This window comes from Schistocerca cancellata, chromosome 5, assembly GCF_023864275.1.
Source record: "Schistocerca cancellata isolate TAMUIC-IGC-003103 chromosome 5, iqSchCanc2.1, whole genome shotgun sequence".
Classification (NCBI taxonomy): domain Eukaryota; kingdom Metazoa; phylum Arthropoda; class Insecta; order Orthoptera; family Acrididae; genus Schistocerca; species Schistocerca cancellata.
In genome coordinates this window covers 583276735-583292192 of record NC_064630.1, presented here as the reverse complement: position 1 = coordinate 583292192, position 15458 = coordinate 583276735, and the positions used below count along the sequence as shown (strand labels likewise).

At 38.9% G+C, this 15458-nt stretch overlaps 2 protein-coding genes across 6 annotated transcripts in view; one reads left to right on the top strand and one right to left on the bottom strand.

Annotated features, from left to right (window-relative positions):
- Window positions 1–11057, bottom strand: part of LOC126188926 (uncharacterized) — a 136776-nt gene extending 125719 nt beyond the window's left edge. For 3 of the 5 annotated variants that reach the window (XM_049930642.1, XM_049930645.1, XM_049930647.1), the window contains exons 1-2: window positions 10930–11043; window positions 5735–5919 (exon numbers count right to left, since the gene is read on the bottom strand). In XM_049930642.1, coding sequence (XP_049786599.1) covers window positions 5735–5781 — 47 coding nt within the window. In that variant the 5' untranslated portion in view covers window positions 5782–5919; window positions 10930–11043. Of the gene's footprint in view, window positions 1–5734; window positions 5920–10929 lie in introns of all 5 variants that reach the window. The other 2 variants (XM_049930643.1, XM_049930644.1) reach the window with 2 other exon arrangements.
- A 129-nt stretch (window positions 11058–11186) lies between these two features.
- LOC126188138 (protein FAM50 homolog) overlaps window positions 11187–15458 on the top strand; it is a 127775-nt gene continuing 123503 nt past the window's right edge. The window contains exon 1 of the mRNA XM_049929628.1: window positions 11187–11320. Coding sequence (XP_049785585.1) covers window positions 11253–11320 — 68 coding nt within the window. The 5' untranslated portion in view covers window positions 11187–11252. The remainder of the gene's footprint in view (window positions 11321–15458) is intronic.

Here is a 15458-nt window from a genome sequence, read left to right as displayed (position 1 = left end):
TGATATTCCGTAGGCTCTTACTTTGTTTATCAGGCGACAGTGCGGAACTGTATCGAACGCCTTCTGGAAGTCAAGAAAAATAGCATCTACCTGGGAGCCCGTATCTAATATTTTCTGGGTCTCATGAACAAATAAAGCGAGTTGGGTTTCACACGATCGCTGTTTCCGGAATCCATGTTGATTCCTACATAGTAGATTCTGAGTTTCCAAAAACGACATGATACTCGAGCAAAACACATGTTCTAAAATTCTACAACAGATCGACGTCAGAGATATAGGTCTATAGTTTTGCGCATCTGCTTGACGACCCTTCTTGAAGACTGGGACTACCTGTGCTCTTTTCCAATCATTTGGAACCTTCTGTTCCTCTAGAGACTTGCGGTACACGGCTGTTAGAAGGGGGGCAAGTTCTTTCGCGTACTCTGTTTAGAATCGAATTGGTATCCCGTCAGGTCCAGTGGACTTTCCTCTGTTGAGTGATTCCAGTTGCTTTTCTATTCCTTGGACACTTATTTCGATGTCAGCCATTTTTTCGTTGGTGCGAGGATTTAGAGAAGGAACTGCAGTGCGGCCTTCCTCTGTGAAACAGCTTTGGAAAAAGGTGTTTAGTATTTCAGCTTTACGCTTGTCATCCTCTGTTTCAATGCCATCATCATCCCGGAGTGTCTGGACATGATGTTTCGAGCCACTTACTGATTTAACGTAAGACCAGAACTTCCTAGGATTTTCTGTCAAGTCGGTACCTAGTATTTTAATTTCGAATTCACTGAACGCTTCATGCATAGCCCTCCTTACGCTAACTTTGACATCGTTTAGCTTCTGTTTGTCTGAGAGGTTTTGGCTGCGTTTAAACTTGGAGTGAAGCTCTCTTTGCTTTCGCAGTAGTTTCCTAACTTTGTTGTTGTACCACGGTGGGTTTTTCCCGTCCCTCACAGTTTTACTCGGCACGTACCTGTCTAAAACGCATTTTACGATTGCCTTGAACTTTTTCCATAAACACTCAATATTGTCAGTGTCGGAACAGAAATTTTCGTTTTGATCTGTTAGGTAGTCTGAAATCTGCCTTCTATTACTCTTGCTAAACAGATAAACCTTCCTCCCTTTTTTTATATTCCTATTAACTTCCATATTCAGGGATGCTGCAACGGCCTTATGATCACTGATTCCCTGTTCTGCACTTACGGAGTCAAAATGTTCGGGTCTTTTTGTTATCAGTAGGTCCAAGATGTTACCTCCACGAGTCGGTTCTCTGTTTAATTGCTCGAGGTAATTTTCGGATAGTGCACTCAGTATAATGTCACTCTATGCTCTGTCCCTACCACCCGTCCTAAACATCTGAGTGTCCCAGTCTATATCTGGTAAATTGAAATCTCCACCTAAGACCATAACATGCTGAGAAAATTTATGTGAAATGTATTCCAAATTTTCTCTCAGTTGTTCTGCCACTAATGCTGCTGAGTCGGGGGGTCGGTAAAAGGAGCCAATTGTTAACCTAGCTCAGTTGTTGAGTGTAACCTCCACCCATAATAATTCACAGGAACTATCCACTTCTACTTCGCTACAGGATAAACTACTACTAACAGCGATGAACACTCCACCACCGGTTGCATGCAATCTATCCTTTCTAAACACTGTCTGTGCCTTTGTAAAAATTTCGGCAGAATTTATCTCTGGCTTCAGCCAGCTTTCTGTACCTATAACGATTTCAGCTTCGGTGCTTTCTATCAGCGCTTGAAGTTCCGGTACTTTACCAACGCAGCTTCGACATTTTACAATTACAATACCGATTGCTGCTTGGTCCCCGCATGTCCTGACTTTGCCCCGCACCCGTTGAGGCTGTTGCCCTTTCTGCACTTGCCCAAGGCCATCTAACCTAAAAAACCGCCCAGCCCACGCCACACAACCCCTGCTACCCGTGTAGCCGCTTGTTGCGTGTAGTGGACTCCTGACCTATCCAGCGGAACCCGAAACCCCACCACCCTATGGCGCAAGTCGAGGAATCTGCAGCCCACACGGTCACAGAACCGTCTCAGCCTCTGATTCAGACCCTCCACTCGGCTCTGTACCAAAGGTCCGCAGTCAGTCCTGTCGACGATGCTGCAGATGGTGAGCTCTGCTTTCATCCCGCTAGCGAGACTGGCAGTCTTGACCAAATCAGATAGCCGCCGGAAGCCAGAGAGGATTTCCTCCGATCCATAGCGACACACATCATTGGTGCCGACATGAGCGACCACCTGCAGATGGGTGCACCCTGTACCCTTCATGGCATCCGGAAGGACCCTTTCCACATCTGGAATGACTCCCCATGGTATGCACACGGAGTGCACTTTGGTTTTCTTCCCCTCCCTTGCTGCCATATCCCTAAGGGGCCCCATTACGCGCCTGACGTTGGAGCTCCCAACTACCAGTAAGCCCACCCTCTGCGACTGCCCGGATCTTGCAGACTGAGGGGCAACCTCTGGAACAGGACAAGCAGCCATGTCAGGCCGAAGATCAGTATCAGCCTGAGACAGAGCCTGAAACCAGTTCGTCAGACAAACTGGAGAGGCCTTCCGTTTAGCCCTCCGGAATGTCTTTCGCCCCCTGCCACACCTTGAGACGACCTCCCACTCTACCACAGGTGAGGGATCAGCCTTAATGCGGGCAGTATCCCGGGCAACCACAGTCGTAGTCCGATCGGGGGATGCGTGGGACGAGCTGGCCGTCCCCGACAAACCCCCATCCGGACCTCCACAGTGATGCCCATTGGCAACAGCCTCAAGCTGTGTGACCGAAGCCAACACTGCCTGAAGCTGGGAGCGAAGGGATGCCAACTCAGCCTGTATCCGAACACAGCAGTTGCAGTCCCTATCCATGCTAAAAACTGTTGTGCAAAGAACGTCTAAACTAATCTACAGAGAGCGCAAACAAAACGACACAAAATTGAAACGGTTATTAAAATACAAGATTGCCTAGTAAATGCAGTAATGCTGCCACTTGTGCACTGCTGACACACTGCTCGGCGGCGGAAGGAGACTACGCGATTTAACACTATTCGAGTACTAAACCGCGATGCTACAACTCTCAAATACTATAATACGCCCGAAATTTATGAATTAAACAATGCAAGTACCAAAAACATGCAAAGAAATTAAGAATTAAACTATGTAACAAATGAGTGAGCTAGGAGTATACGACTTGTTGTTGCAGCTGCTTATCCAACGGCGGCAGGGAGCACACTGACTGTGACCAACCGACACTGGCCGTTCAAAACAAAAACAGATGACAGACGACTACGCGAATTTACACTATTCAGGTACTAAAATGCGATGCTACAACTCTCAAATACTATAACACGCCCGAAATTTATGAATTAAACAATGCAAGTACCAAAAACACGCAAAGAAATTAAGAATTAAACTATGTAACAAATGAGTGAGCTAGGAGTATACGACTTGCTGCTGCAGCTGCTTATCCAACGGCGGCAGGGAGCACACGGCAGGTCTAGAGAGACTTCCTAGCACTCGCCCCAGTTGTACAACCGACTTTGCTAGCGATGGTTCACTGCCAAAATACACTCTCATTTGCCAAGACAATAGTTAGCATAGCCTTCAGCTACGTCATTTGCTATGACCTAGCAAGGCGCCATTACCAGTTACTATTGATACTGTAATCATGTACCGTGAAGAGCGACGCTCATCATTACTGGATTAAAGTTAAGTGTTCCACCAACTACGTCCGTTTTTCTAAAGTCCAATTTCCTTGTCCTGTTCCAGACCTCACACCAGCCTGCGTGAGCTAAAAGTGTGCCTTTCGGCTTCCTCTCATACCCGGTGTTAGCTCTCCTGCCAACCCACAACATTAGACACAGCTGCAACATTTTATTTGCAGGTGACACAATTGTGATTGTGAAAGACATGAAATGTAATGTGAATGATACAGCAAACAGACCAGTGAATAACATCAGCTTAAACATCTGATGATTAACTACACTAAACCACAGTGCATACAGTCTTCAAGACAGAGCAGTGAAATTTTATTGTCTCAAGATAATCAAATAATCAGTGAAGTTGAACACTTTAAATTCTTAGGACAGATTCCAGATGAAAGCCCTCTTGGAAGCATCCAGGAACTGTGCAGTAATTAAATGTTGTGTTTACAGTAAGAATAATCTCCACAGCCACTAGCTCTGACATTCAAAGGCTTGGCTCGCTGTATACTTTCACTCTGTTAGAGCCTAAGGTATCAAGTACTGAGGCAAGTCTGTGTTTTCACAAAGAATATTCTTAGTCCAGAAAAGAGTATTGTGAATGATCTGCTATGACAGTTCATGAACTTTGTACAAGCTGCTGTTCAAGTGTCTCACAATTCTAACTCTGCAATCCCTGTGTGTATAGTCCCTCATAGTATTTGTTAATAATATGGAGTCAAGCAAAAGGTATCGTCACATTCTTTCAATGGACGATAGCCAGAAAAATGATACGTTCTTGGATAACACTTTTCTAACTACAGTATAGAAAGTTGTGCACCACTCTCCAGGTTTAATTTTTATAGGCTTCTATCCAAGCTGACAGATGTGACTGATAAATCCAAGATTTTCAATTCTACGTTGAAAGACTCCTTGGGGCACACAGTTTTCATTCTTTAAATGAGTTCCTCGCAGTAGCTTAGAGTCTTGTATTGTGACATATTATTTATTGTATGTAAATTTTTGTATCAGCTTTTTTTAGTTTCGTAGTCTCTTTTGTTTTTAAATATTCCGATCAGTTTTATTGGGACTTTGCAGTGTTTTATTCCATGACACAGTAACTGCTGTTAGCATAACCCATGCATACTGAATAATTGATTTAAACTGTGCAATTAACTGGAATGGAATACTAATATGAAGCTACGTATGGAATATACTGATTCTCAGGAGCTTAGCAGGAAAGCACAGACTCTGAACATTTAACCGAGTTTAGAAATATCAATGAACAGTGATGAATGTTATTGTACAACAAACCTGATGTTCAGAGAGAATTCCAAAAATAGCATACTTTGTCAACTTCCAGCTCAGCAGAGTTACAAGAAGTAATATTTATTCTGACATTAAAACAAATATGGATTTGGCCTACAGTGGTAGCGTCAGTATTGCATTCGCTAAGAAAGTCTGTGTTAATGCAAATTCTTTTTTCATGAAAATCCACAAATATGAAGTGTCAGAACCAAAGGAATGTCATTTATTTGGACTAAATGTGTTAAACAGGATGGAACTATTGAGAATTTTACGTTTTCTGGCTAACTAATAAAGCTAATAACAGATTTAAAATGGTGAGAAAGCATACATGAATTGCCTAAGACACATGCCCTAAAAACTTATGCCTCCCTTTTATCACACAATTTGTAAAAGATACACAATGCTATTCTTTTAAGCAATAAGCTTCTGTACCAATTACTTGAGGAAAAAGGTCATCAAAGTTAACTACAATAAATAATGATTTCTTCCCCATTCCCCCCCACCCCCAAAAAAAAAGCAAACACTTGCTTTCCGAACAAAATGTTGCCTCGATGCTAGATTTAAGAACAAAATATTCTTCAACTAATGCAAGAGGTAATGTTTAAAATTGTGGTGTACTAGTATATGACATTACTTTGTTGCAGAAATTACAATTAAAACTCATACCCTAAAAACGGATACCACCAACTATTACAATTAATTAGTCATAAATTAACTTCACGTCTTAATATAAATAAAGGAATGCCTGCTTAGCCTCACAAGTTCCACCAAGTGTCAACAGCATTCAGGGTTAATATGAACGACATCCAGAATTTTCCATCACTGGAGCATTGTCAGATCACTCTAGAGCTACAGATGAAGAGGTGTGTGGTAGGCTACTGACATCTTCAGAGGGTCAATGCTGGTGTCATGTCATGAGCATCCATCCTTGTCATATGGGCAAGCTGCAGTAAAGAACAACTTTAGTCTAGTGGTTAGCTACAGTAGGTAAACTGTTAGTATCTAAATCAAATATCATTTAGCAGTGAGTATGGTATGCCTACTTTAAACCAGCTGTCAAATAATGACCACAGTGAATTTATATTGCATTTCATCTGTCACTGGCAAAATTTGGTAGTCAGAGGGTCTATATAAAGCAAGGAGCGTGTTTTTTGGAAGTTTTCCCAATGTAATGAATACTCTGTGAGATTTTGGGATTGCAGTTCGTAATGTCATCTTCTTGCCTTGATATTTCAGCTGACAACCAGATAGTTCTCTTCAGGTGAAATTTACAACTGGAGATTACTGTGGAACATCTCTATGTTAATACCGTAAATTGGCATAACACAGCATGCACGTAGCTCTTGGCTGCATGACCACCTTCTTTTGAAGTACAAGTGTGTATTTGCTTGCGAATGGCTACCACCACCCTTCACAAACTACAGGCTGGTGCACTGGGCACATGTTGTGTCCAATAGGAATAGTCTTCCAAAGGAGTTGAAATTCCTACAGTCTATATTCAAGAATAATGTATATCCTTTGCACAAAATTTGCACAACTTTATTGCCAGTTATAAGATAAAGAGCTGTTCAGGTGTAGGGCACCCCTTCCATATACTGGCAACACTTTACCTAAATTATGCAGCCTCATAAAAATCATTATTTAAAAATAGTTCTCCAGTCATCCATAAAAACCTGTGAATGCCCACACTCAGTTACGGACAGTGTGAGTGTGTGGGGAAGTAGAGCCAACAGAATACTTTGTGACTATAGCAAGGACTACACTGAACAGTTCACAAGGGCAGCATGCAATTATTCTAGGATCTGATTTTTATGGACTGTTGAAATACAATATGCAGAAGGCCTTATCAATCAGGATGGTCGCTTTCAACTGGGTAACACATGGGAGCTGATCATTTCTTTATTTTCTTCAGAAAGTTAAAATATTACACACAGTAACATTTATGTTTATCAGCTGAACCACTGAATGTTGACTCTCTGAAATGGCAAGCAATAACACAGTTAAACATGCACTTGTGTACCACAGATGAAGCAAAATTTCACAGATATTACTAAATTTGACTGGGCAGTTATTCAGCTAATAACTATGTGCATGTGACACCACTTCATTTCATTTTTTTATACCGAAATAGTAATGTACATCAATAATATCCAGTTGTACAATTCAGCTGAAGGTGGCTGCCTGGTTGCAACTAAAATACTGTGACAAGAAGTCAGTATCAACTGGATGCAATCCATAAATCTTGTGTAATGCCAAGGAGAGTCAGTGTAAAATAGAAAAATGAAGGAAATCAAAAATTTACTGGATATTTGTAGTTTACATAGGATTTTCAAGTGATACTGACTCACCTTCAATTTCTGTAGCACTGAGATATCTTGAGAGAGGTTTACAAATAACTTCCACAAAGCCTCACGCAGTTCTGCTGGGGCAACTACAGGATGGAGTGTGAAAGGGGTAACAACTTTTACAGTAGATAATTTTGTATAGTCATAACATTTTTGGTGAATTTTAGCCTGTTAGACATAATCGTTATCACTTAAGGCAAGTCTCAGATGCTATTGAATTTAGCATATGTTAAAATTCAGCAGTAAGTATGAAACATGTAATTATTTTGTTTTCCCCAAAAAAATTCTTGCCCTGAGAAACAGGCCTCCAAAGATGACACTCTGAACACCATTTTGAAGATGCAAATTTTGGAAAATTTTTTAAAATGCTGTATCTCTGTACTGCTCTAGATATTTTGTTACGGTTTTTTTTATTTGAAAGAGAAATGAGAGAAACACGATGAACCACGTCAATTCTGCAACCAACAAAGATGCATTGTGGAATCATTCTCAGACAACTGAAGCCAAGACTATATCGCCGTATAAACGTCTAATGGAAAAGGTACTGTCACGAAATATGGCAAATTTAAGTAAATAAGAAAAAATAGTGATCATATTATCAACTTGTGTCATTGCCGTATTTCAACTGTGGGCGTCAGCCGGGATAATTTTTGCAGTATTTATGATTAAAATGGTATCCTCCATTTGGACATACCTGTCAAAGTTCTTTCACTGTCACCTTTTGAATCTTTTTTTATGTAGCAGATAACTTTGCAGAAATTACATATGTGACATGGGAGAAACATACACTAAATAAGAAAACTTATCTCTGACAGTTTCATTGATGAACTTGGTAAATGGTCAGTGAAAGCAGTAACACAACAGCATTTGCAAAAATTGCGACAACAACACAATGGAAAAATGAAAGGGTGTGTACAGGCTGAACAACTATTTCTAGTGCTTCACTGTGATTTTGCTGAGAATTAATCTGTAACCCTCCCACAAGAAGTACAAGGGTATCATTGGAGTAATGGCCAGGTTTCAGTTTTTACAGGAGTGCCATATTTTCAAAACAAGACCACAAGTGTTGCAGTTATAAGTGATGACACAGGACATGACCCAGCACATGCTTTGCTAGAAATGCGCAAAATTCTTCAACTGCAAACAGGCGCAGAGAAGATCATCATTATTTCTGAGGATGTTCCCAGTCATTTTAAAAATTGTTACCAGCTGTTTGAACTAAGTAAGTCATTTGTGCCAACTGGCTGAGTATACAGTTGATCACAGGAAGGGGCCGTGTGATTGTGTAGGAGACCTGCTAAAGCACCATGTTACAAAACAATCTTTCCAGACAAAATACAGCTGGGATTCAGAATGCTGAGGATTTTACAAGAGTTGTGAAATTATACACTTCCAGCCCTCACTCTTTTGTCCAAATGGGTAATCGAAGAATTCTGTGAGCAGAAGAAAGAAGACTGGTCCAAACAAACTACTCCTGTGAAAGGAATTCAGAAAACACATTTTTGGACTCAAAGTGAAGGGCGAACTCATATTTACTTTAAAGAGCAAGAAAGAAGAAATTTTGTTTGTTTGGCCAACACCTCAGAAGTAGCAGGATAATATTCAGACTCTCAACCTGAGAAGGGGGATGTTGTGACCAGCGGAATGCAGATATTATAGACACCAGGAAACTGTAGTGAACTTTATGCTACCACATGGACCAACCGCTGGATATAGGTTTCCAGCTGAAGGACAGCAACAACGCCATCAGTGCTCACTTCTTGTTCACAATGTTTTAAAGATTGTAAGTGCTCCAGTTCCTATTGTTTCAACATGAAGGCCACACACCGTTGGGTGGCTTGCGGAGTATAAATGTAGATGTAGATGTAGATTCAACACCAAAGGAAGATACCGAAGCAGTGGAACACATTTTTAGTTCATTGATGGCTAATTTCAGTACAAAACAGCGTGCACAGAAGTTGTAGATACTGAAACCTTAAAATCTTTGGTTCTTTCACATACATTTTGGAATCATTTAAAATGCTTCAAAAATGAGTCTCTTAATCATCTTTCAAAACTAAAATTATCTGAAATAAGACTATGTTTTGATTTTTATGAGCCTGTTATGTGATAATAAAACAGGTTTTATGTATGGCAAAAATTTCAATTGTTTATAAAACCTAAAAGTAGAACTATATGGTGCTAGACAACAGAAAAAAAATTATGAATTGGCATTTCTGAAGAAAAAAATCCCATAAATTACAAAAAAAATCAGAATGCTATAGTAAAAGAACTTTGACAGATAAGCCCAAATGGAGGATTTCTTTGTAATCACAAAGTAATTATCTTTCAAATAAAAAAACCCTAACAAAATATCTAGAACTGTTGAAGAGATACAGCATTTTAAATTTTTTTCCCAACTTCACATCTTCAAATTGGTATATGCATGTCATCTTTTGAGGCCTGTATCTCAGGGCAGGAACTTTTTTTGGGAAAAAAACGTGTTCTTACAACTGAATTTTAACATATGCTAAATTCAAAAAACACCTGAGACTATGGAATTCAGTTAAACATACAAGTTTGCTTAATACTTCACAATTTTGCGTACACATACAAGTTTAAATCTATGAACAGTGGGCACCAAAATGTAAAAGGTGAGGATCAATAAGTAGAGGACAAGGAATGTGAAATGTTATTTTTTATGTCATTCAGTGCCTAAACTTTACAAAGATCTGTCCACGTGCTGCATGAAACACACCACCCTTTGCAGGAGCTGATTATGTTCTGAACATCAGAGAATAATTGGAGTTTCCATATTATACATAATAATGTTATGTCTGGCTTATAAATTACATACCCCTAGCACATTAAAACATGAGCAAAAACAGATTTGACTTCCATGTTCCCAATTATCAAGAACACTGTCACTGCCACATTCTGAAGTTTTCCTATTCTAAAATCAGCAACACTTTCCATATATAGTTGCATGCTGATAATTTCGTACTGAAAGCAAGTAAAATGTTATCATAAGAACAGACTGTAGGTGCTCCTTTCCCTAGTTCTTTAATAATATATTCCTCCAGTTAGATCCCATGTAGTCCATGAAATAAGCTAGTAAAAGATCAGTCAAATGAACCTTCAGGGACATATTCAACGTTCTCTCTGCGAATATTGTGTATTTAGTTCTTGTAGAAACCCAACGTACTTTCCTTAAATCAAAATCAACAGTATCTGCTACTTGTATGTCGAATCTCACATCCATTTGAGATTAGCAGACATTATTCTGATTCCTCAGCGAAAATGTTATCTATAGCAGCTGTCACTGTTGATCAATAAACCAAAAGAATTATAATTTTAACTGTCACACGATTTGTCTTGCAGTGGGCAAGTTACCCAGTTATCATGCTCAACTCAAGAATTTGGCTACATTTTTCTACCAATATACGGTTCCCGTATCAATGAAGGAAAAATATAAAATAATGATCCGCACTTGTAACAACAAATAAGAAAATGCGTGTAATTAGGCACCCGGGACTAAGACACAGATTAAACACTTCAACAACCAACTGATACATAAGATCAGGTCGGACTGAAACAATTAACGGTTATATAATTGTATGCAGGACTCACTGTAACTCATCAGCATATACTTCCAATAGGCACTCAAATACGCGGAACACCAACAAATACTATACAATAGCGTCAAACAAAACGTTCACAACGCTGCCGTTGACGTTTGAAGAACTCGACTTTATCACTATAAAGCAATCGATCGTAAGATATCATTTCTGGTTACATTTCGACCTAACACTTTCGATCTACTGCGATTATTTCTTTCGATCTTAGCTCGTCGTGCGGACGCCACACGATAAAGCTATCGATATATTGTTGTTTGTATATTTTGAAGGAAGTGATACGAGTGTTAAGACATAATTCTGATAGGTTAGCAGTATATGCTTGTCTACCTCACTTTTTTTCCCGCTCAAGAGTCAGAAATATTTGAAATTGACAATTTAAAAAGGTTAGTGTAATTGTAATAGAGTATCGACTCGTTTTGTGTATTTTAGGAAAAATTTCAGTCCTTACCTACACTACATTTCATGATTCCTCAATAACCTTTAAATTCCGATGGAAATATGATCAAGCTTGGTACAGAACTGGTTTTGTTCCTTTGTTTTTCACTGAATCTCTGAAATGATAATTTATATGCACTCTGAATGCAGTGGAAAATAATAGCGAAAGTTAATAACACAGATTTTCACTTAAGCAAAGCAATCAACCCAGTCATCTTTCTTAAATAGAAAACAACCAGAAACGAACCATGAGGAATAGGTTTTAAAACACATGTCGGTACACAAATAATCATGTAACATTGTTGCAGAATAAGTTGATTGATGTTGGAAACTTTTATTTTTAATATCCATGTCAAGAAATTTCAGTTTCACTCATGCTAAATATAAAATATATAAAATGCAGTTTGGAAAACACACAACATTAGATTTCATCGTCCCATCTGAGAAGATGGTAATTGCTTTATAAATGATTTTGCTAGGTTGCATTGCGGTAGTCCAATAGTATGAACATACATGTTTGTCAATTATCAGCATAGGTATTTTTATATGAAGATCTTATGTAGATATAATGGAGGAGGAGCACCTTTAGGAATGAGAAATCAGTTCATATATACATCAATAAACTGTATTGCATAACCCTACTACTTATTCGGAAATACAGAAGCGTCCGATCCCGCCCGTCTGCTTTAACCCATGACGTCACAAATATGGCAGAAACAAAAACAAACACACACACTTTCCACAAGAAGCCTAATGACACTAACGGGACAAGCGCGGGAAATGGGGTGTTTTGGGTGGGGGGGGGGGGCAAACTTAATATAAACAAATTTAGACGCCTTGCGTAGCTACAACGTGTAAGTGAAGACAGCCATGCATGAATACCCACCCACCTCCCCAGGGGTCGTAACCCCAGCAACCCATAGAAGATAAAGATGCTTCAGTAGCTGATTAGTGTTTTTTGTCTTTTTTTTAAAAAAATCTCACGGGATAGAACGAACAGATCATAAAGATAAATATAATAAACTAAAACAGAAATTGGAGGAAACAGATAATTAAAATAAGTAATAAGCGTTTTTAAATGAAAAAAAGTCTCACGAGATAGAACGGACAGATCAGAAAAGTAAATAAAATAAGATAAAACAGAACTGGAGACAGCCACACTCAAACCAAACTCCGCGCCGTCATGACGTCACACACAACAACACCCTTACGTCACGGGTCAAAACCGACGAGTGGGATCGGACGCTTCTGTCGACCCACTTATTCTTAAGTTAGCCAAGTTTAATCTAATAGGTTGGAACCTTAAAAAGTGTCCTGCTTCCTCAGTTTTATTGATAGCTATGTTTATATACTGTCGGTAACATATGCATGAATATATTTAGTATTTTTCAAAGAAAATAGTTACCTGTGTTCATTACAACAAAAGCCTACTTCCAATACAGTGTTATTCATCATGCAGCCTTACAATGAATACTGCTATTTCCCATAGATAGATAGATAGAACTTTTTGATCCTTGGATACAGATAGCAGATTTGTAGAAATAGTGACTAATGATGCAAAATTTTAATTCTCTTTGGAATTGGTAGGGGTTCCATATCTCTTGGTGTTATGTAAATAATTTACAAGATGACAATAACAAACCAAGTATTTGAGGTACTGAGTCATTGAGGGGCACATAAACAAAACTGAAAATGTTCCCATCTTTCTGATGTTTTACCAGAGCTGTAGTGTGTAACTGTGAAGAAGGATTCCACTAAAAGCCAACAACATTCTCAGTCTTGTTCATGGGCTGATCAATTACTCAGTGTCTGAATCATTCAGTGAGTTGTTGTCATTACACCTTCCAATATTCAAATTCCACCAAGGACTTGCTTTGTGGTTGTGCAAATCACACATTAGTCAACACTTATTTATATTATCGGCAACAAACATCTTTAAGGACTAAATAGGTTTGCAAGTGAAGGTAAGAACTCAGTGATCCATTTAAAGACACCATATCAAGGTGTGTGGTAATCTACATAACACAAAATTTCTACTGCTGCTTCTGCTGATTAAGTACTTTATTCACTTTAGATGCATTGGCTGTATATGATAATTCTATAAATCAACAGGAAGTGAAAATAAGCAAACCTCTTTCTCATTAGCTCAACTTAATGACAGAGTTATAAGAGAAAAAACATGCAGAGTTAATCTTCTTCATTAGTTTATCTCTGTGTTGACTCCATTTTGCTTGGCATCAAATTGAACCACAAGGAATTTTACATGCAGCATTTTGTTTAGTGTGTGTTACCATTAATGTCTACTTTAACGGCCAGCAGGTTGCTTTTGTTCTGGATTCATACGTGGTTGAATGTGAGCTTTGGCTTTACTCAGTTTCAGCTACGAAATGTTGGCTGAGCCTTTTTTTTATTTTTCGCATTTGTTTGTTTGCAATTGTGCATCATGAGTCCTTATTGGGTTAAGATTTAAAATGTGGTGAGAACAAGTTATATCCTTTTTACCTATTATGTGAACTGTGTCTAGTAAGGTTTATTTTTGGCGTTAATTTTCCTGCATCATCAGCAAGCATTACTGTTCCAAACCATCCTAAAAGTCCTTCGAAGATCATTCATGTAGGCCGAGGACAAAAGGAGATCCAGGACCAATTCTTGTAGTGGCTTGACCCCCAATGTCTTCCCATTCTAATGTTAGTTTCATTCCTGTGACTGTGTGTCAATGTGATACACTGTTTCTTGTTTTTGTGGTGACACTCCATCTGTGGATGATGGATGCAGTTAATTCCATAACATCTTTTTGAGTACAGTTCTATGGTCCACAGTAACAAAGTCTTTGGAAAAGTCACAAAATACGTTGTTGTTGCTGATGTTGTTTTTGCCTTTAGTCCAGAGACTGGTCTCGTGCAACTCTCTATGCTACTCTATCCTGTGCAGGCCTCATCATCTCCAAATAACTGCTGCAACCTACATCCTTCTGAATCTGCTTAGTGTTTTCAATTCTTAGTCTCCCTCTATGATTTTTAGCCTCCATGCTTCCCTCCAGTATTAAATTGGTGATCCATTGATGCCTCAGAATGTGTCCTACCAAACAATTCCTTCTTCTAGTCATGTTGTGCCACAAATTCCTCTTCTCCCCAATTCTATTTAGTACCTCCTCATTAGTTATGTGATCTACCCATCTAATCTTCAGCATTCTTCTGTAGCATAACATTTCGAAAGCTTCTATTCTCTTCTGGTCTACACTGTTCATCATCTATGTTTCACTTCCATACATGGATACAATCCATACAAATACTTTCAGAAAAGACTTCCTGACACTCATATCTTCTTCGGAAAAAGCTTTCCTTGCTATGGCCAATCTACATTTTATATCCTCTTTACTTTGACTATCATCAGTTATTTTGCTCCCCGAATAGCAAAACTTATTTACTGCTTTAAGTGTCTCATTTCTTAATCTAATCCCCTTAGCATAATCTGATTTAATTTGAATACATTCCATTATCCTGATTTTGCTTTTGTTGCTTTTCATCTTTTATCTTCCTTTCAAGATACTGTCCATTCTGTTCAGCTGCTCTTCCAGGTCCTTTACTGTCTCTGACATTGTCGGCAAACCTCAAAGTTCTTATTTCTTCTCCATGGATTTTAATTCCTATTCCAAATTTTTCTTTCATTTCCTTTACTGCTTGCTCAATATACATATTGAATAACATCAGGGATAGGCTACAACCCTGTCTCACTCCCTTCCCTACCACTGCTTCCCTTTCTTACCTCGACTCTTATAACTGCCTTCTAGTTTCCGTATAAACTGTAAATATCTGTTCACTCCCTGTGTTTTACATGTTCCACCTCCAGAATTTGAAATAGAGTATTCCAGTCAGCATTGTCAAGAACATTCTCCAAGTCTACAAATGCTAGAAACGTAGCTTTGCCTTTCCTTAATTTATTGTCTAAGATAAGTCGTAGGGTCAGTATTGCCTCGCGTGTTCCAAAATTTCTACAGAATCCAAACTGATCTTCCCTGGGGTCAGCTTCTACCACTTTTTCCATTTATTTGTAAAGAATTCATGTTAGTATTTTGCAACCAAGGCT